This window comes from Glycine soja, chromosome 8 (assembly GCF_004193775.1).
Source record: "Glycine soja cultivar W05 chromosome 8, ASM419377v2, whole genome shotgun sequence".
NCBI classification, from domain to species: domain Eukaryota; kingdom Viridiplantae; phylum Streptophyta; class Magnoliopsida; order Fabales; family Fabaceae; genus Glycine; species Glycine soja.
In genome coordinates, this window is record NC_041009.1 from 14,350,599 (window position 1) to 14,372,966 (window position 22,368).

Here is a 22,368-nt window from a genome sequence, read left to right on the forward strand (position 1 = left end):
ACTTCTATTCCTCTAAGGTTGTGAGTTGGAATCTTACTATTAATATGATTAAAATTTTATTAGTGAGCGATTTGTAACTTGTAAAGTTTGAAGTATCTTAGTGAGGCCTTTGTATCAAATTCATACAAACTTTTTAATAAAAAAAATAAATAGAGTAAGAAGAGAAGAAAATATAGGTGATGTTTTAGGTTATTTGAATTATAAAAGAAAAAAAAAGTTAAGTTTATCTTCACGTACTTGGTTAAATAAAACACTTGAATTAAAAATATAATCGTTTTAAATAATATTTAAATATAATAAAATGATATTAAATGAAATAAGGTAAATGCGTGATTGTATATTTGTTTTCTACACGCTCAACTAATTTTTTTAAGAGATATGTATACAGTTTTTTTGTCTTCTCATTTTCCCTTAATCCAAACGCGTGAAAAATTATCAGAATTTGTGTTTTTCCTCTGATCATATTCTATTGCTGAATCTTTGTGCAGACCAAATGTATCCTCGGTGAAAATCTCTTTTTGAAGGAGCTTCTCCATCCTACTAGAAAAATGAGGTTTAATCTTATCACATAATTAACAAGTTTAAATTGGTGGACTCAAAGACAGTGAGATAAATACTAGTATTTTTTTAGTATATTTATATCTATATTTAATTATTTATTATAAGAAAGAAATAAAGCTATTATACTATCTATACATGTCAAACATTGGTAGGAGGTGACCCAGGTGGGAACATTAAAGAAACCAAACCCCACTAGGATACAATTTAAAATCTTTTTAAAATACTATTCAAGATATTAATAATAACTTTATTAAAAGTAACAGTACTGTAATATTTCTTATGAAAAATATCTAAGTTAATTTTTAGTTTTTTTTTAAACTGGCTCATTAATTTGATTGTTTAGTACATATTTTTTTTAAAACACTAGTTAAAGTAATATTTTTAAAAATGATAGTTTCTAATTTTTTATATTTTTTATTTTTATCATTAATATATTTTTTAAATTTACTGTTTATCCTTTTTAAATAAATTATGAGTTATTATTTTTTAATCATTTTATATTTTTTTAGCTACTTCAATGACTAGTTTTAGTAAATATTTATAATTTAATAATTTAGTTTTTTTAATTTTGAGCTACTTTTCAGTTTTAGTGAATATTTATAATTTAATAAATTAGTTTTTTAACTTTGAGCTATTTTTCAGTTTCAGGTAGCTTTTCGGTTAATTTTTTCAAACATAAGAAAAAAAATAATAATGCTATAATATTTTTAATGAAAAAATTCACTGCTAGTTTTGATAGATTAACTTGAAGGCATTGGTTATTGGTTAATAGTTGCTAAAAGAAATGGAGTGAAACGACAAAGCAAAGCTCATTAATGCAGTGTAGAATGAGGCATCTACACAGACTACAACAGCTGTCTTAGAATTTGGTGCATTTTGGTGTACATTTTTTCTTCCCTTTCGGTGGTTATAGATTCACATTTGACCCGTGTTATAAATGTAACTTGGGTCTTTGGGACAGTGGCATTGCCACTTCTTTGGAAAAAAAAGAAGGTGGATGAAACCAAAATGTTTGGACGACACCTGCCTAAATCATTTCAATGTGTTGCTTTCTTCATTTGTCCACTCTTCAAAGTTGTTTGGATGGTAGCATTAGTACGTAGGAGGCCAAAACAGCTTGCAAAATGGGGGGAAAACAAAAAGTACGTGGTCTTCATGATTTTAAAGACTTGTTCTCCGTTAATTACTAGCTATATTTTCCTGGTCTTGCTCTTTTTTGTTTTTGCCTTCCTTTTTCTTTTTTTCCCCATAAAATAACCCATTAATCCCTTATATAAACAGAAATAGAACAATCAAGACATTGCCATTATATACTGATTTATTGAAGTTTTTAATACAAACTAGTAGACTTTATCAAACATTCTAGCTAGCTTGAAAAAAGTGGGACTACTATTTAACCTTAACTAATTCCTCCATAAACTTTAGTATATCACCAATTTGAGTGAATTGAAATTCAAATGACAAATTTATTGTTCCCTATAACTTCGTCATTCACTTCTATGGTTTGATAAATTACAGTTCAGTTGTTGATCGGATTAATTTCAGCTGTAATTAGCTGGAGTTGATTCATTTAGATTTTAGTTGAAGAAAAATGGGAAGGGGAATTAATATTGTTGTCTTACATTTGTTTGAGAAGTTTTAATGCGCTTCTGGCTTTTGTTTAAGAAAATAATAATAATGTGTTCCAGACTTTAAGCACACCTCTGGATATACCACTATGTCAAGTTGTATTGGGCATTTTTTGTCAAGTTTTTTTTTCTAGGATAATATTTATCATCAATATGAAATTCTTTTTCTCTCACTTTTTAACAATTTGAAAGCAACTTTTTCTTCAATATTTGTTGGTCGCTATTATTGTAAAAAATAATTTGGTTACTAATATAATTTATTCTAACTTGGTATTTTTTTAAAAAAATACAAGTAATGGGATATTTGGAAATTTAGGTCTTAAAAAGTAATATTAGTTTTATTTTTGTAAATATATTTTTAGTTGAATATTTTTGCAGCCACACTAAAGAATTTATTTAATTTCTTTCGGATTTAATTCTTTTGAAATATAGAATGCAATTTAAATGATAAAAAATAATTATTAGAATAACAAGATTTTCCAAAAAAAAAACAAGAATAATAAGTTGTTGATTTAAATGATACTAAATTTGATTCTTTAAATAAGATATTGAATTTGAATTTTATAAATAAAAAAAATATAATTTAAAATTTAAATTTTTAAAAAAAATAAATGATCAATAAAATTCATGGATCCTACACACCTATGTTATAGGAACAAATGCTATATATATTACCTTCTCTCTCTAATCATTCTATTTAAATAGAGTAATAAGCTTAATTAATTATAACTATTTATTCAAGAACTAAGATTATGAAGTATGAACCGAACATACATGTACTGGATAAGGAATATGAAAGGTACTTCATATTTGATTACCTAATAACATCATAATAAATTTCTCTTGGACCCTCACCCTTTTAGGATAATAAAATTTAGGAGAGAAATCGAACCGCATATAATATATATGCCACGATTATTTCTCAACTAATATTCCAATGCATTATTAATTGTGGCTTAAGATTCTTGAACAATGATGTATGCATTTGCACATTAAAACCTTTCCTTTTTATCTAAACTGTAGGATAGCCAGTAGCTGTCTGTCCAAGTTCGTCCTAGTGCATGTATTAGGAGAAAGTCAGCATGTAATACCTAAATTAAGTATATAATGTATATTTTCTATCAATGTCTTTCTCAATGAACTGGTGATTAGTAGTGAATATTGTGTAGACGTTGAAACATATACATTGTATTCAATGGATATGGATCCTCTAGGGTTAAAAAATAAACCTTACCCGGAGTACTTTTGATTACATGGTACTCCCGGAGTACTGATTAATAACACATAGTTATTTGTAACTTTTTTATAATACACATTTATTGTCTTAATGTAAAGATCTCACTGTTTAGAAAAACTATAAAAGATGATAGACATCCAATGTTATTTCACATCTTAAGAGAAAGAGAGAAAAATACAAGGTATCATAAGTCTTGTAATTTAATAAGAAAAAAGAGATAAAAAAGAATAAAAACCAATCAGATATTTGTAATATATAGGTGCTTATATATTATTATCTTTTAAAAAGTAATCGTTGAGAATTTAAATTCGTATCCGTGTGGGATGTACGATTTTTTTTTACATGTATCTTTTTTTTAAGTGTTTGACATGTATCTATATTTATGTTATAAGGGCATATATCTGGTAAGAATACCTTGTTTACATAAAATTATAAATATATTATTTTATATATGATCATATAATTATAAATTTATTTAATAATATTGATTGTTTAGTATATATTATTTTTACATAATTCATGTGACTTGACCGTTGATGAAAAATACATGAAAGAAACTAAATCTATACTAATAATAAACAAAATAGTCATGTAATTATATGACCATTGTTTAATAAATTGTGTTTACTATTCATTTCGAACATTGCTTGTGGTGAAGGACATGTAATCTTTACATAAATAATGATTCTAATTTATAATGTAAAACATAAAGTAGAAATACGTACAATTTCTTTTTTAAATGTGGCTGTGGCGAAGTATTCATTGATAATTTGCATAGAAAAAATTAATTATTTTTTTGTGACATCTCTTTTGATCAATTTTTTCTATCCATGATGTGGTTTAATATTATGTACTAATGTTTTTTTCATATAGTTTTATATGTTTTGTTTATATTTGAGAACAAACTAAAATAAAAATAAATTAAAGTGATATATTACTAATAATAATGCATATTTAATTTTAGATAAAATAAGTTAAAAATTAAAACTTTTAAAATTAAGGATAACACTAAAAACATATCAACAGATCGTTGTTGATACAAGTAAAATTAATTAAGCTCAATTCCCTAAACATTATGCAATGCATCATGCATGCCACGGTGATCATAATCCAAAAATTATAAAAATATATTATTTAAACAAGACATCATAAATTGCATGGAAATAGATTAAATAAATTGTTAGTATGAATTGCTAAAATTTAAAATATATTAAATAAATTATATTACTCTTAAAATCCACTCTTGCTTTTTAAAAATATATTTTCAATTTAATAAAGTACACCAAAGCTCAAACTTAAATTGAAATTGAATTTAAGTAATAATGTTTGAAATAGAAAATATTATATAAATAAAATAATACTCATTATAAAAATATACTCTTGTTAATAAATGAAAAATTCAAATTATAAAATATAAGTGAGTGCTTATAAAAATCCACTAGATTTCTAGGCAGATATTACACTTCTTTTCAACTTTCTTAATTACATGGCATAGGTGAGAATGATATTTTAGATGACTTTGCCTCAATCAAAATCAGGAATATTATAATTAGTAGATGTGGGTATTCCATCATGTAATCATGTTGATGTATGTAATTATGCAATGAAAGCCACAGAACAAAACATTTGAAAGGCCATGGAGATGCTGCCACTGTACGTAAACAGTACTGATCAGTACGTGGAGATGGTTTAGGATAAGTTTATGTTTGTTTCAAATTGATATGAATTTTTTATAGGATTATTCATTTAAATCGGAATTCAACTTCATTAAAATCCAACCAGACAAGATTTTAATTAATTTTATTTATTAACGTAATATATCAATTTTCCAATTATGTATAGTTAAATAATTAATTAATAGAATAAAAATAGAGTAAAATAATTATAAAACACAGATTAAAGGCATATTTTATTATATTTTTTTAAAAAATGCATCAATTATATTAATATAAATATATGTTATCGTTAGTTTCTTTACTAGCTAAAATAATTATTTGTTTGTTGGATAAACAAACTTTTTTAAATAATTTTTAATATTTTTTTAAATTATACTTAAAGTAAAGATTTTTAAAATGTTAACTTATAATTTTTTATATTTTATTATCTTTTCATTCTTAAAATATTTATTTAATTTTCTTATTATTCTTTTTAAATATATTATTTTATATTTTTTTAATTATTTAAACGATTAATTTTATCAAATATTTATGATTTAATAAACTAGTATAAAAACTTTCAACAACCAACTAATTTTTCAATTTTCAATTAATTTTTTTCAAACATAACCATAAGATCATATTTAATAAAATATTATTTACTTAATAAAAAATTATTATTAATATATAAATATTAAAGAATTACACTTTTAAAAATATAACATTAAGCTAGGTTAAAACATCTCAAAATATAACCCAAGTCTATTATAAAATTAATACTTAAATACATCAGGTTCAAGGTTCAATTACTATATATGTAACCAAAAAAAGTTACTATATGTCTATAACCAAATCCATCAAAACTTTAGCGAATCAAACCAAACTAATGAGACGAGAGAAATTATATGCACTCCGAAATACTAGTGTATATGTATACAATATGCTAAAAAAGTCACTTATATTTTGACACGATGTTAAGTTCTCAACAATCAGCAATTCAACGTACATTGACGACCGACAATATAATTGTGAGCTTCTTGAAAAAGAAAAATTCGTCCACGCAACTCCAAATTATGAAATAGAGCACTCCAATTAATGTCATTTCTGGCCTATCCATTTGTTTGGACAGAGAATTTCCAAAAAAATACCAAAAATTTGAAATGTAAGTAATTCAATTGAAAATAATTAAATTTCATTTAATTATAAAATAACTTGTTTGAATTATTAGTTTTGAGTCTATTTTTACATAAATTCAAAATTATTATTAATTAGAGATTTTAAATAAGTTTTTTTTCTCTCTTCTCATTTTCTGTCTGACCCACAGTACATTCAAATATTGTTGTAATGTGGTACCAACATCACTATATTACAAAAAAAATCCATCATGGTAATTTCTGGTCAGTGGTGGTGTTTAAGCTCAAGAAGATGATAAAGGAATTTTTATTGGTAATCTTCTCTCTTTGTTGGTCATTTGGTTCAATTCTTTTTGTGGATGATTTGACTTCCATGGAGAAGAGTGTGAAAATAATTATTGACGGACTGGTACTACAGCGGAAATGATCATTGGTAGGTTGGAATTACAATGAGAAAGGTTCTTCGGACAAAAATAATAATGGATGAACGATTGAATAAAATAGGAAAGAAAATACACATATAAGAGAAAAACATCAATAAATTTCAAACACTCATGTTTACAAATGAGAAATTTTAGAAATTCCACCTCTTCTGATGAAATTTCAAATTCCCAAGTTAAAATTAAAATTCTAGAAAATTCTTTAAATTCTTAATTTGAGTATCAGAGCATTTCATTGAACTATAATTAAAAATAGCTTGTATAATGACTTTACCCGCTTGAAATGCCATATCCAAATACACGGTTAATCTTTTTCTTTTACTGGAATTTCTGGCCTACATCTATGACTAGTTTTATTGCGTATGAATTTGGTTGAGTAGGAAAAAATTTGATGTATTCATAACGATACATCATTTGTTCATTTTTTTTTTCTTTTTGAAGGAATCATTTGTTCATTAATAGCGTGAAAATTTTCATACTTAAAAGGTGAAAATTTTAAGAAGTCAAATGGACCTATATTTTCTCTTGCAACCCCCTCTTTTTAGCCTCTATGGAGTAACATATTATAAATACATTATTGGTTTTTATAACCCTTAGATGTAAATCATACTGTGAATACCTCACTTCTTAATTTCCATTCTGTCATTTTAATTATAGATTAATATATATTGTAAAAGTTATATCTAAAGTGATTTTTAAATAACTGAATGTAAAAAAATTATATTGATAACGTATTAAAAAATTCAAATTATTTGATTGAAATGTATTGATATTTTTACGGTCGTAAAATAAAAAAATTCAAATTATATTAATAATGTATTATTAATTTTCTTTATAAGCACTTATTAAAATTAGAAAATAAGAAGAAAAATTAAATATGCTTATCTCATAAATTAAAAGCTTAATTGTATATTTTACCATCCAATTTTTATTATTATTTTTTTAATTTTATCCCTCAAATTTTTAATTTTTGTGCAATTTTGATTTGTCGACAAAATTAAATCAAGATTGAGATTGAAACTTAAAAGGAAAAGTTTCGGGACAAAAATAATAAATTCAACCAACTTTTTGTTGTGTATTTTGTGATTCGATAATTTGAAATAATCCGCTGTAGTTTTGACGGAAAAAAAAAAAAAAGACTAATTGAGTTTGAATTGCTCAACTTCAATCAGTGTCAAACATGAAACACGTCTTAGTTAAGCTGCATAACAGCAAGAAAATATTGATTATACATCAACAACAAGAAGCTGCAATTGAAAGGGGTCAAGTTTAATTAATTAAGCAAATATTGAAATGATAGTGCAGTGTAAACCACCAATTAGCTTGATCATTATCCACTCGCCTTCCCTCAAATCCATTGTACTGTATCAATGAAATTATTTATTAATTAAACCTTTGTCTTGATAATTAATGTTGAAGAAGCCAAATTTGACGTACCACCAGCTTCCATTATATAAACCATAAACCATCGATCACTCCGATTCTGATTTGATGGCAACTAGAAATTCCCCTGCACGGTCCAAAGCAAACATTAGCACTAATTAATCATACTATTTAATTAAATTTTATTTTTAATCTAAATTATGATTTTTTTTTAATTGACAAATGTTAATTGTTACGATAATTTATTATTTTTTATTAAAAAAAATGATTTGTAATTTTTTTAATGACTTAATCAACCTTATATTTCTTTAATCTGAATCATAATGGTCTTTCAACAACAAAATTCCCAAGTTAGATATTCATTACGAGACAATATCCGAAGACCGTGAATAAGAGCAATAGATACTTTCTAGGAAGCAGGTTTCAGAATCTGGCCGTAACCAAAAAGAAATTTGAACATTAGAAAATTGAGGATAAGTTCAAACTGAACTCAATTATTCAGGACCCCATTTGACTTCGAATTTGGCTTCTTCTCGCCACAATTTAAACCAAAGTCTTCAAAAGAAGGCACTTTTATCTGATTGCAGAAAAAAGCCATAGACATTTCGTTCGAAGATCATTCTCAGGAGGACAAGAAGTGAAGGATTAACATCCAACGTAGACTATGTAATATCTCAGTTGCACGCATCACATCAGCAATGTCTGAAATTTTAAGCACCACAATACTGTACAAGTATGTATCGAATAGTAGTGTACAAGTACAAACAAAACTAGTTTTTTTTTTTTCAATAAGAACTTTTTTTTAGGGTAAGCTTAACTGAATTATTTAAAATTGCATGCATGATAGTCCGTGATTCACTTCGTAGTTCGAACAATATTCTAAGTTTAATGTCAAATTGGATAATGATTTATTTAAAATATGGCAAGGAGCTAGTGGTGGATCTACCCCCTGACTTCTTAATTTATTTATTTTAATTATTTTTTGTTATAGCTACTTCTTCATCTGTTCGTTTCTTTCCTCCTAAACTTTGATTCCCTAGTATATATTTAGTATTTACCTTTTTGTTCTTCAATTTCTTTAACCTCTTGGCTCATACCTAAAACTATCCTTTAGTATTCTCCATACTCACTTTTATCGTTTAACTATAAACTATCCATTACCCTTTTATCTGTTATAAATAATTACACACTCCTTCCCATTTTTATTTATATTTGTTTAATCTGCACTGTTTAATTTGTTTTATTTTATTTTATTTTTATTTTTAAAAATTATAGAGACACGAATTGAGGAGTGATCGAGTGAGAAAGGGAATGAACCCACCACTGTGCGTAAGAGCCCTAAATGGTTAAATACTTTTTAACAATTAATGTTAACTTACTATTGGTAATTTAAAATGTCTACTGAAAAATCATTCAAATTATGAATGAGCCATAGGCTCAGTTTAGAGTAAGACTATAATATGAGTAAGAGAAATAGTTTGTTTTCTTCATTCGATTTTTAAGAACACATTGAATTATTGATCATGTTATCAAATCCTTTGTTTACTCAAACTAAAATTTCAAGGGTTGATTGATCCTTCCTTCCGTCGAATAGTATTATCCAAACTGATTAGAGGACTGGGCCAACTCTCAATTAAGAAATTAGGGCCCAACCGAAAAAGATAGGGCCTTGGCCCAGAGTAATGATTCATTTGGAATATGTGGGAAAAAAAAATTCTAAAACTTTTCAATACATGAAAAAAATACTTTCGGACAACTTTCAACTTACCTCGGTTTATTTTTTAAGATTGAATCTTGGTAAGCAAGAACGAAAAAGACAGCAATATGCCTCTTCAGAAGTACCATTGACTAGTACTGCATACAGATGCAAACTGTTGTTGTTGGCAACTGAAATTAGAGGCACTGGTTGTACTTAAGCTCATAATTTGAAGACCAAGAAGCAACATATTGTGTGCTTAGGATCCTCTATAAAAAATTGAGTATCATTCCATGGCTACTATCATGCGGGAGCTTAAGTGGGTGAAGGATATTATTTCAAAGATTTGGTATCATTCATTCCATGCCCATGTAATTTTATTGTGATAGTTAGGTTACTTTTCATATTTCGAAGAATCCTAGATTTAATGAACTTGAAGAACCCTAAATTCAATGAACATACTAAGCACAATGAAGTAGACTACCCACTTGTTTGAAATGAAATCAATCAAGGCAATCTTCAACTTTCTTACGCTTTTACTGATACACAGCTCTCAAAACTTTTTATCAAGTCGTTGGAATGTGCTATTTCCATATTTTACATGGCAAGTTAGGCATTCAACATCTTCATGCACCAAGAAAGACTCTGCTTGTATCTTAATTTAATTGTATATTTATTATTTTGTTCTCGAGATGGCTAACCATATTTAGGGATGCTCATTGGTTTGGTTCAACCCTTTGTTCTTTTATCAATCCTCTATTAAATATTTAACAGATTTTACTAAAATAAATCTTGTTGAAAAACTTTAGTGAGTTTTTGGATTGGAGTAAAAATTTTGATTGAATTTTTTAAAATAAGAAATGTGATGTCACATTATAAAAAAATATGAAATATTATTAAAAAGTAAAAAAAGAAATTTTGATAAAGAACTTAGTTGGAGGTGCTCTTAAATCACGTTAAATCAAATTAGCATATGTGTTATGTAAAATGTTAGCTGCCACATCATTAACATGAGATTATCTAATCCTATGTCAGCAAAATATTAAATATTTAACGAAAGATTAACATCTACTAAAATTGGATAATTAACCAGAAATCAAAATCACATCATTACAATGCTTGAAGGAGCAAAAGTGCATTTCAGTTTTTTTTTTTTTTAAATCAGGAAGAAATGTTCCAACCTCTATTCTTCATTACCTACAAAAGTTCCAAATAATGAGTTGGGCCTTTTGCACAACTCAACCTTGTTATTGACTGCAATATTCCATTCGTCTAAACTTAGTATAGGATGTGATTGAGTTTCATTTGACTTACGCTTCTTTAAGATAAGATTTCTTCTATTTTTTCTTCTTCAAAGAAGTGTCAATTAGAGGACGTTATTATAATCATTTTGGTCTTTATTCTACGAGAAATAAAAAAATAATTAGTTTATATGAATTTAATTTCAATCTAATTTTTGTATAAAATAAAATTAAATTAAAAGTTAAAATTGGCCACAATCAGAATTGAATACACGACATAAAATTACCACTAAACCAAAGTCAATTATTTAATATACCTATAACAAATGTATTATATATACTACGCTTCCAATAGAAATTTAAAAAATTGATATATAACGGTTCATGTGGTTTGATAAACAATTCACTAATTCAACTACTATGATTGGAACACAGCTTCAACCACTTTTCTTCATTACCTGTATAAGTTCCAAATAATAATGAGTGGGCCTTTTGACCACTCGACTTTGTCATTGACTACCATATTTCATTTCTCTATACGTAGTATTGAATGTGATTGAGTTTCATTTGATTCTCTTCTTTAAGGTAAGATTTCCTTTTTCTTTTTGATAAATACTTCAAAGAAATGTCAATTAGAGGGAGTTATTAGAATCATTTTGGTCTATTGTATGAGGAATAAAAGGAATAATTAATTTTAACGAAATAAAAATTCCAATCTAATTTATTGTGTAAAACGAAACAAAATTATAATATAAACTTGTTAGAATGAAATAAAATTAGTTTAAATCTCACATATTTAAAATTTAAATATTTGAATGGAAGCAATTACACAGGCTAACTGAGTTTGTTGCTGTAAATTTTTAAAGAAATTATGACACTCCTACATCATATGCTCTTTTGTTTAAGTGCGGTATCATATGCTTGATAAAATAAAAACTTAAATATGTTTTCTTTTTTCTTTTGGAAGATTGTAATTTTTTTAAATTTTAGTCTATAAGTTTTTTTTTTAATTTTCATCTTTAGAAAATATTTTATTTACAAGTTTATGTTTTTTTAAATTTTGATCCATGTGTGAACTTACGATGATTATAATATAGAGATTAAAATTAAAAAAAATAAACTCATAGAATAATAATAAAAAACACTAACTTAAGTAGAAAAAATATTTAAACTTAAAAATAAATTAATTTGAACAATGCCAAGTCAAAAAAGTTCAACTATGATACTTGTCACGGGCTTCTACAGAACAACAACGTACGACGTGTTCGCTTACGTTTGAGTTGATGGAGACTAGCGAAGATGCATAGAGAAGGCACGTGTTTTTGTTGTTGGTGTTGTAGTGTATAAAGCCTCACGCAAGCAGGGTCCCTTGTCAGATCCACCACTAATTAATTGTTAAAGGAAGCGGAAGAAAGATTGATCAAATTATCGCAGAGGAATTGAAGATGGGTTGGAGAGGGATACTGGGTTTTGAATATGGTATAGTTCAGGCCCCATTAGGCCCTGATATCTCTGCTCCCCCACTTGTTGCTGCAGTTGCCAATGCTGGTGCTCTTGGACTTCTTAGGGCCCCTGATTGGGTAATGCTAATGCTTCACTATTACATTTTATTTTTTTTATCAATGGTTAGTTTGCTAGTTTTTGTTAGGAGGGATTGAATCCGTCACCTTTTCTTTCTTAACCAACCCTATGAATCTTATATCTCCTAATGTTTCACTACTTATGTTGCTTATCATTGCCTTTGCCTGCCTTGTGTTCTTCATTTCATTTTCTTCTGACAGGAATCGCCGGATTACTTGAGGGAACTCATAAAGACGACTAGGACCTTAACTGATAAACCCTTCGGGGTTGGCGTCGTTCTAGCTTTTCCTTTTGAGGAGAATTTGAATGTCATTTTGGAAGAAAAAGTTGCAGTCTTGCAAGTTTATTGGGGTGATTGTACAAGGGAATTGGTGAATAAGGCTCATTCCGCTGGGATCAAAGTTGTTCCTCAAGTGAGTTTTCTGCCCATTTATTTATTTTATTAATAGTTCTAGGTTACTAACTATACGCAAATTCAACAACCGAGGGATTTAACTCAATTGGTTGAGTATGTTGCGTGAGTATTGTAAACTTCCCGGTAGTGTCTTCGATTCTTACAGATAAAAAAAATACACAAATTCAACGAGACATTAATATTTGAATTTTGGTGTTCCTTTTGTTTGCTCTGCATATTAATGATTCCGTTTTCATATTAGTCTGATGTATAGTCAAAACTAGATTTAGCCTGTCTTACTTTCAAATTAATGATTATTAAAGACGAAATTTGTTCCAAGATACTCTTTTTTCTTGATATACTAAGTTCAGATCAAAAGTCTATCATTGCAGACTTCGGAATTCATGGTCCTTCTTCCTTATTAAAGTTGCTTTCAAAATAGCAGTTGGATGATTCTAGTGGGTAGGTAGTTTGACTTAAGTGTGATACGCTGGCCCTTTGATGATGCATCTTGAAAGCTAATTGTAGGTTACTGTTGCATACGGATATGTTATTTTCATTTTACTGTGTCATTGGTATCTAACCTGTTACTTGTATTTGTAATCCTATTACAGGTTGGGAATATTGAAGGTGCGAAGCAGGCAATTGAAGCAGGTGCCGATGGAATAATTGTACAAGGACTTGAAGCCGGTGGTCATGTCATTGGTCAGGTGTGCATGTTTCTCATAATTTTGATGTGTATGTATATATGTAGCGTGTGTGTCTTGGTGTGATAAGTAAGAATAATTGTTAATTTTCTGTTCAGGCATAAGATGGTAGAAAAGAAAGCTGATAAAGTTTATTACTTTCCAACTGCTCTTACAATTTTTAGCGTGAGTAAAGTGGCTAATGCCATACACATGGCCTACAGTCACAATTGACTACAAAATTGGTGTCTCAGTGTCTGCCATATCTGTGTTTGATATGCAAAATTCAAGTGGGACAAGTTTTACATAGTATATGTTTGGATTGAAGTTAGAAATGTTGTACGTGCCTTCCAATGCAAATCCAATGGATAAAAGCAAAAGCAAGGGTCCTTATCCTTTTGTAAAATTACTTTTATCTCAAAAGTACTTTTTCTCCTAAAAACCAAACATGCACTTAAATATAGGGCATGTTTGGATTTCAGTTCAAAATGCGGTGCACAAATTCCGAAGTAAATCTAATGGTATACAAATTCAATTTTGTAAAACAAAGGGTCCGGATGCTTTTGCAAATTTCATTTTGCTCCAAATGTTTGTTTGCAACTGAAAAACAAACATGCGCATAGTCATATAGAGCCTATGCAGTTGTAGGTGTTAAATAAGAAGGCAATACATTGTTTTTTCCCTGAGACACTTTTCCACAAAACCTTCACAATCTGTTTAGTATCCTGCCTCTTAGGTTCAATCTTATTATACCTGGCGATTTTTGGGTCATTATGCTTGTGTTTTGTACTGTATAAAAATCAGGAAAGGCCTTAATCTGAGAAAGTGATGATTAAAAAGCAAAATTTCACCATTAATGCTTTTCTCTGAGAAATTATGAGTGTATAATTCCAAATATTTTTGAAATGAGGCTGGTTCGGTCTTTTCAGTATTTACTGCTTCATGTCCTTGGTTGTTGTCAGGGGAAGACCGTCACTTATATATGTAATGTTCTCACAACCTTTGAAGAAGATCATCTTTTTATTATTTATCATTGCTTTGTTGATCTTTAGCAGTTGATGCGAATGATAGCTAATCATATTTTTTTCGATTGTGCATTACAGACTACTTTCCATTTTGCCACTCAGATATTGCTTTCCCTGCATTTATTTGCAGGATGGTCTAATTACATTGGTGCCCAGAGTGGTTGATCTTGTTGGTGACCGAGAGATACCAGTTATTGCAGCTGGAGGAATTGTGGATGCTCGGGGTTATGTTGCTGCTCTAGCACTTGGTGCTCAAGGCGTCTGTCTAGGCACTAGGTTTTGAAATATTACTTTTACATTAATCATATTTGAGGAAATTGTTCTCATATTGTTGCAGTAATTTCTTAGCATATGCAGTTTTTGTGTTCAACTTAAGAATAGTTGTTGCCTCCGTAGAAGCCTCTCATCAGGCTAATAAATTGCACAGTTTATTCCTCACGAGACTATAATTGTATTCACTTGGTTGTGAACAGATGTACACAGTTCCCCCAACATCATCACCATGTCCAACCTAATAATCTCAATTTATATTCGACATTTTTTCTGGAACTATTACACCTTTTCGTATATGTTTTTCATGCCAAGATTCTTGTTTGCAGGTTTTTGGCTACTGAGGAAAGCAATGCTCATCCTACATACAAAAGGAAGTTACTTGAACTTGATGAAACTGCGTACACGGATGTATTTGGGAGGGCAAGATGGCCTGGCGCCCCTCAACGTGTCTTGCAGACACCTTTCTATAAGGAATGGAGATCCCTTCCGCCACATGAAAGTGAAGCCAACAAGCCTGTCATTGGCCATTCAACAATTAATGGCGTGGTATGGTTTCAGTAACAATGTCTAGCATCCTTATATATATATATATATGCAAATGTAATGTACTCTACAACCTTTGAGTTTAACTATACTTTTGGCATGCAACAGGATAAAGAGATACGGCGTTTTGCAGGTACCGTCCCAAACAAGACAACTACTGGAGATCTTGAGAGCATGGTGATGTATGCTGGCCAAGGTGTTGGTCTCATCAAGGAAATTCTGCCTGCTGGTGAAGTGGTAAAGAGGCTAGTTGAAGGGGCACAGCTTATAATGCAGCAAAACTTTAAATAGATTGTCAAATCTCAATAGCAGGCTTACATTCACTAGATTTCTAGTGGCCTGAAATAACAAGAGTGCCAGCTTCAAATCAAAATTCATTTGGAGAAATATGTAATATTCACAGTGCTACAGGAAAAAAATAATCAAATCTTCTTGAAACATTGCTTCACCAATCACCATTATACATAATTGAAAATAAAATAAACCAAGTTAATATATTTTTAGCAGCCCCTCCTTAATCACTTAGTCCAAGTTGATGCATGAAGAACTACGAAGTCTTCTTTTTTCATTGCAATGATTGTTTGTCTCATGTTATTTTCTCTCTCCCCCATCATCAATTCATGGACTTGCTTGTCCACCTCGATGCTCTCTGCACATCAGTATCAATGCCCCATTCAATGGACAAATGACGTGAATAATATTAGTTTCATTATTTACCCATGGTTTGATTGCCAAGAAAATATTAGTACTATTCAAGGAGAAATTTTTTGTTTCCATACCTCCACAACACTACTTTAACTTAATATTTTCCTTCAATTCTCTTTCATTCTTTTCTCTTCCACACATCCAAACTTACCCTTAAACATAAAAACATTAACGCCATATTTGATATTGAAATGTCCAAATTCAAGTCATACTTTAAATCAAAGTAAAGTAAGTTACTTCTTAAGTTGAGCTAGAAGCATCTACAGCTAAAATTATCTATATCAATCGATATTATTTTCTCTCCCTCTCACGTATGAAATTATATTCTGTCTCTCCCTTTCACTAATGATGATCTCGTTTTTTCTATTTTCTTATGACAGTGAGGGGCCTATACCCCAACACAATTTTTTTTTAATAACCACAAGGGTCGAAAACAGAAGATACATCACCCAAAAGGACAAACTAATAAAAGGAGAGACTGATCTAAAAATAGAATTACTAGAGCCAGAGGACACAACAAATTTAGCTAAGCCATCGACCACTTGATTAGCTTCACAAAGAATGTGGACAATCTTCACATAATTAAACTATAATAACCATGCCTTACATATATCAGTTTATACTAGTTGATTCTAATAAAATAATCTGTACCTCATGAATCATGTCAATAAAATAGCACAGTCCCAGCACATGGGCGAGGAAGAGAAGTCAAATCATTTAAATTTGTAATTTCAAATTTTTAGGATATTTTTAGATTTAAAAGAAAATATTTTTTTATTTTTAAGATATTCTTTAAAATAAAAGATATCTTTAATAAATTAAAATTTATTTTTTCTTTTAAGATTTTAATATTAGGTCTATATATAGATTATTAAGATGAAAATAATTATAAGTCTCAAAAGGAATTTATTACCTTAGGTAAGAGAAGAGTGATGTTGAGAAAAAATTTATAAATTTATTGAATTTCTAAGATGGTTTGGGATGTAAGAATAATAATCCAAATCACATTAAATAAATTAAAGTTAAAATTGTAAATATAAGAATAAAAATTTATGTTAAATAAATTTGTGATATTTTTTATTTTATTTATGATATTACCTTTTATTCTTGATGTAATTTTTGAATAATAAACACATGCATGTTTTTTTCTCGACCTTAATTTATTTTGAATCTCCAATCTACCATCTACATTTCTATTTATTATTGTTCAACCAGGCTTCAGATCCAAAGTTGCCTTATTTGGAAAATGAGTCAACCCGATTTTCAAATTTTCTATATCTGTACAGTAACTCAATCTCCGATTTGACTTTTGGAAAGATGACGGTGAGAGACTTTTATTTGACAATAATAATATTAAAAAAAGCTATTTACCAAAAGAGTGTAAATTCAAAATAATTTATATGCAGGGGTTATTTTCTATATAACCAATGTAGAAGATATTTTTTTACATTGATTATATTTAAAAAATTGTTGGGATAGGCACAAAATATTTGTAGATGTGTCTCGATACAAGAAGGCAATGACAATTTTGTCTTTCTCTCTCACTTATGATGATCTAATCCTCACCCAAATAAAGAAACCTTAATAGTATGTTTGGATAGAGAATTTTAAATGAGGAAAGTAATTTATCAAGAGAATTTGAATTTCTGTAATTTATAATTCATTATTTGGATGCTTTTTATGAAAAATTTAAAATTTTAGAATTTTAAAACAGAATTTTAAACAACTAAAAATCTGGAATTTCAATATCCTTCTAAAAAATGAAAAATTGAAATTATTTTTTTACCGTCTTCTTCAAGAAATACCGTCTAAACTCCTAGAATATCGATCGAGTGTGAGCATAGAAGAACACGTATAACTAACATACCAATTATATCTTCTCTTTTTTTTTCATTCATTTTTTTCATCCTCATAATTTTAATTTTTTTTATTCAAACACAAAATTTTAAAAATAAAAGAATTTCAATTGAAACAAAATTCTTAGAATTTAAAATTTCTCATAATTTTAAATTTCTCAATCTAAACACACTCTAAGGGAGATTATAGATGCTTACTTTTTCACCCAGATTCCCAAGCTGCAATGGTTAGTGAATTTTGCGGGTTTTTTTTTTCAAATTTGTGACTTCTAAATTTAAACTTAATTGTACTTTTTGAACCCTAAGTTTCACAATATCATGAAACCCTAAGTGTTTTGAACCCTTCTTCTTATCATCTCATTTATGATATTTCTTTAGGTGTCTTCTGGCTTAACATCATGCACTAATTTTTGTGATATGACAAATAATATGGTCCAGGGTAGGTGTCTTTTGGCTTAATATCACGCAATAAATTTTGTGATATGACAAATAATATGGTCCAGGGTCGATCTACACGTTTCTGGCCAGATGCCTAATTGTTTCTTGGACATAGCAGCAACTTGTCTTAGCCTATATGGTCCAGGTTCTAAACATTTTTGTTCTTGCTTTATGCTTATTAGTATGCTTGCAGAGCATATAGCATTGTAGGCCATTGTTACGGTGGACCAAGGTGGTCCATTATGCACTATTATTTTCAGCCCTCAGATCAATCAAGGTGTAAAGTTTTATTATACACTCTCTCCCTTCTTCTCTGTAACCCCCTCCCTCTCCTGTAACTTTCATGGTCCTTACACCCCATTACGGTGCATAATATTTTTTTCTTTCCTCTTTTAATTTCTTTTCATCTCCTTCAGATTCTTCACTTCACTTCACATTTCTGGCTCAAGATCACTTTAGATTCATTTACAAAACATGCATGAAATTAGGCTCTTAGCCTTCAACCACTCGAAACTGCTCTGTTGACAATGATATTAGCGACAGCATCGACACCATCATCTTCACAGCTTGCAACGAGATCCCAATAATAGCCGCTCTTGGCCACCGGCGTTTCCGAAACGGCACCACCAGCGACAGTGGTGACGACGACAAGTGAGTTATTGGCAACAACACCGGCATGTAAAAAATCAAAACGTTTTCAACAATTTTTTTTGTGTGCTCATAAAAATAAAACCTTTTTGTTTGGGTGGAAGTTTTTTTGTGTGCTCTTACTGGAAAAAGCGCGTTGCCATGTCCGCCTGCCGCTCCTCCCCCTCCAGCCTCTCCGTCCTCGGCCTCGATAAGGATATAACGGAAAAGAAGAAAGAAAAATCAAAAACAAGAAAAAAAAATGGCAAACCAATCTCATCCATACATTTTTTAATTCATAAATCTCTCACACGGACAAAAAAAGTTTGTCTTTCGCACCATAGATTCCGTTCACCTATGAAGATAAAGGTGGTTCATCTTAGCAACAACCAACATTGTAGCATCATGGTTACTTTGTAGTGACATTTGGGCACAACTTGTGCTTGAGTTGTTCATTAATAACTATATATTGATCCCTTAGCTTTTTAAAAAAAATGTTTCTTTCATTTGAAACTTTATTATTAAGATGATTCTACTTATATTTTGAGATGGCAATTTAACTACATTAAAATAAAAGTAGAAAGTCTTAAATAATTATGCTTCTTATTCTATTAATCTTTATCTGACAAATAATTAAATATTATTAACTAAATATTAATTATTTATATTAACCTTGTACCGGTGACAAATTCATGAGCTGGGCTTTGTGTTGCTTTCCGTCTTAGTTGCTGCTGTTTCTATTGTTTCTTTCTTTTTTATAATGCGCACCGTTGCCTTCCAAGTTAATGACGGGAAATAATCAAAGTTTGAAATATCAAGACTAAGATATTACATACCACAATAAACAAAACACAAAGTGGCACTTCCAGGGCACCATTTCTACAATGCAGAAAATTCTAGAGAAGATCAATGAACTATCATGATAAATTAAAGCATTAAGAAAAAGAAAAAAAGAAAACCCTTCAATCCAACAGTGTCTAATTAAGCAACACCTCCTTAATTACTTTGTCCAAGTTCATGTATGAACAACCACCAGGCTTGGTGACCTCCTCTGCCTTCCTCTTTAACTCCATGACCTTTTCTCTCATCTTCTTTCCCTTCTCTCCCACCATCAATTCATTCACTAGCTTCTCCACCTCCTCTCTCTTCGCACTGGTATCAATTTCCATCCCAATTTCCCACTCATTGCAAATGTATCTACAGTTTGTTGGCTGTTCTGCAAAAAATGGCCAACACAACATTGGCACTCCAGCACAAACACTTTCAGTAGTTGAGTTCCATCCACAATGAGTCAAGAATACACCAATTGAAGGATGGTTTAGCACTTGTTCCTGTGGACACCAACTTGCTATTAGGCTTCTGTCTCTTGTTTCACTGACAAACTCAGACGACAAAATCACGGATCCACCAATGACAAGGTCAGGCCTAATGATCCACAAAAAGGGTTTCTTGCTATTGGCCAAACCCCAAGCAAACTCCAAGAGTTGTTCTGCAGACATAACAGTGATGCTGCCAAAATTCACATAAACAACGGATCGAGATTCCTTAGATTCTAGCCATTCAAGACACTCTAGATCTTCATTCCAAAGATTGGAACCTAAAGATGTCAAGTGGCTTTGTGGACTTTGATTTAAAAGTAAAGGGAAAGGACCAATGGGATAAAGAGAAGGGAACATAGAGGATAGAGCATTCATTACATCACTCTCAAGTCCATCAAAAGTGTTGAAAAGAATAGTAGTGTTTCTTTGAATTCTATTTGCAACTTCAATGAAAAATTGCAACATCACATCATTTAGATCCGTTGTCCTTATGAAGTCAGGTATGTCCTTCAGCCGGAAGTTCTTCATTCCAGGAATCCAGTCCACTTTGGAGTCCAAATACCCATTTGTCAGATAACTCTCATCTGCATATATATCATAAACACAAAAGCCAAATAGCTTATATTAAAGTTCCATGTATGAATTAATGTTAATACATAAATATACGCATAAATATCTAACTTCTCTAAAAGTTTAACTGTATAAGTTGATTTTATCTTATAGGAAAAACTCAGCTTGTTTGGTTCCCTTCTCAGTTTTTTATTTTAAAAACAATTCTACTTTACTTATCAATCAGTTTGTCATCCAAAGTCTATTAAATTTTAAAAACTGTTTTAGAAAACGTGTTTTATAAAACTAAAAAAGAGAGACAGCTAGAAGATGTTTTCCTTTGACTTTTCAATGGCACCACAGTTAAAATATATACTAGATTTGAGTGAGGCTCCATTCTACAGCAGCAAGCAAGGCTCACTGATATCATATGAGAGGAACAAATATCTACGTACAAAATGAAAGTCTTAGATTCCTTTTAACTTGTTATTTTTTTTTTCTCCTATAAATGTCTATGGATTATTATGGAACTTAAACTTTTACAAAGAAAGAACGTGATTAGGTTGATACCTTTGAGTGGTGTAAGACCTTTCTCAACCAGAGTGGGAAAGTTGATGATAGACAAGAAAGCACAGGCACTAGCAGGCCAAAAGATAAAGTTAGGGAGTCCAAGCTCTTGAGCAGCTTGTATAGTAAAAGGCATGCAACCGTCAGAGACCAAACAAGTAACTGGGGGTATGAGACCCTCAGTGGCAGAAGAGTGGTTAAGTCTATGAACAAGTTTGCAAAAGGGTTTGAGGAAGTTTTTTCTGATAGAGTCACAGAGAGAGGGAACGTGCTGAGTAACATTATCATCATCCAATGGAGGAAGACCATCTGGGATGCTCTCAAATCTAAAATCTGGTAGGCCATCAAGGGCATTAGGACCCCTTGACTTGAGCAAACGCTTGTAGTTGTACTCAGTGTGAACAAAGGTTATGTGAAAGCCTCTGAGATGAAGCAGCTTCGCTAGTTTTAACAAAGGGTTCACATGTCCTTGAGCTGGATATGGAGTAACCACAGCGTGCGGTTTTCTCTCCTCATTCAACAAGCTCATCTTCGGTTTTTCTTTTCTACAGTTAAGAGTGAAGATGAAGAGGAGAGACACCAGATAAGCCTCTGCTTCACGTCAATAAATACTTTTTTTTTCTGACCATGGTACAAACTTGTCCGTTCAAAAACACCGAAAAATCCTCATCTCTGTAAGCGCAGTATAAAGTACATATTTCCATCCTAATATGATTAGTTAACAAACAATTATTGTGGGTGCTAATCATTGGTAAATATATTTTATGGATAATTTTTTAGTCTCGCAAATGTTATTCCTAAAAATAAATTACAAGACTGTTATTTTTGGAT

General features: G+C 30.0%; 2 protein-coding genes across 2 annotated transcripts; one reads left to right on the plus strand and one right to left on the minus strand.

Annotated features, from left to right (window-relative positions):
* Positions 1-12,332: 12,332 nt before the first annotated feature.
* On the plus strand, positions 12,333-15,973 carry LOC114422179 (probable nitronate monooxygenase). The gene is made up of 6 exons (XM_028388400.1): positions 12,333-12,554; positions 12,756-12,968; positions 13,564-13,659; positions 14,791-14,936; positions 15,260-15,479; positions 15,585-15,973. The coding sequence occupies exons 1-6, from the start codon at positions 12,420-12,422 to the stop codon at positions 15,765-15,767; spliced, it is 993 nt and encodes a 330-aa protein (XP_028244201.1). The 5' UTR covers positions 12,333-12,419; the 3' UTR covers positions 15,768-15,973.
* Positions 15,974-19,888: 3,915 nt separating this feature from the next.
* LOC114422178 (7-deoxyloganetin glucosyltransferase-like) lies at positions 19,889-22,123 on the minus strand. The gene is made up of 2 exons (XM_028388399.1): positions 21,541-22,123; positions 19,889-21,005 (listed from the first exon to the last, which is right to left on the minus strand). Exons 1-2 carry the CDS (start codon positions 22,064-22,066, stop codon positions 20,080-20,082), a joined length of 1,452 nt encoding a protein of 483 aa, XP_028244200.1. The 5' UTR covers positions 22,067-22,123; the 3' UTR covers positions 19,889-20,079.
* Positions 22,124-22,368: the final 245 nt, after the last annotated feature.

Coding starts and splice junctions, on each gene's coding strand:
- LOC114422179 (XM_028388400.1), top strand. CDS start 12,420: ATGGGTTGGAGAGGGATACTGGGTTTTGAATATGGTATAGTTCAGGCC. Junction 13,660..14,790: donor GTGGTCATGTCATTGGTCAG/GTGTGCATGTTT, acceptor ATTTATTTGCAG/GATGGTCTAATTACATTGGT. Junction 15,480..15,584: donor ATTCAACAATTAATGGCGTG/GTATGGTTTCAG, acceptor GGCATGCAACAG/GATAAAGAGATACGGCGTTT.
- LOC114422178 (XM_028388399.1), bottom strand. CDS start 22,066: ATGAGCTTGTTGAATGAGGAGAGAAAACCGCACGCTGTGGTTACTCCA. Junction 21,006..21,540: donor AGGTCTTACACCACTCAAAG/GTATCAACCTAA, acceptor ATATATATGCAG/ATGAGAGTTATCTGACAAAT.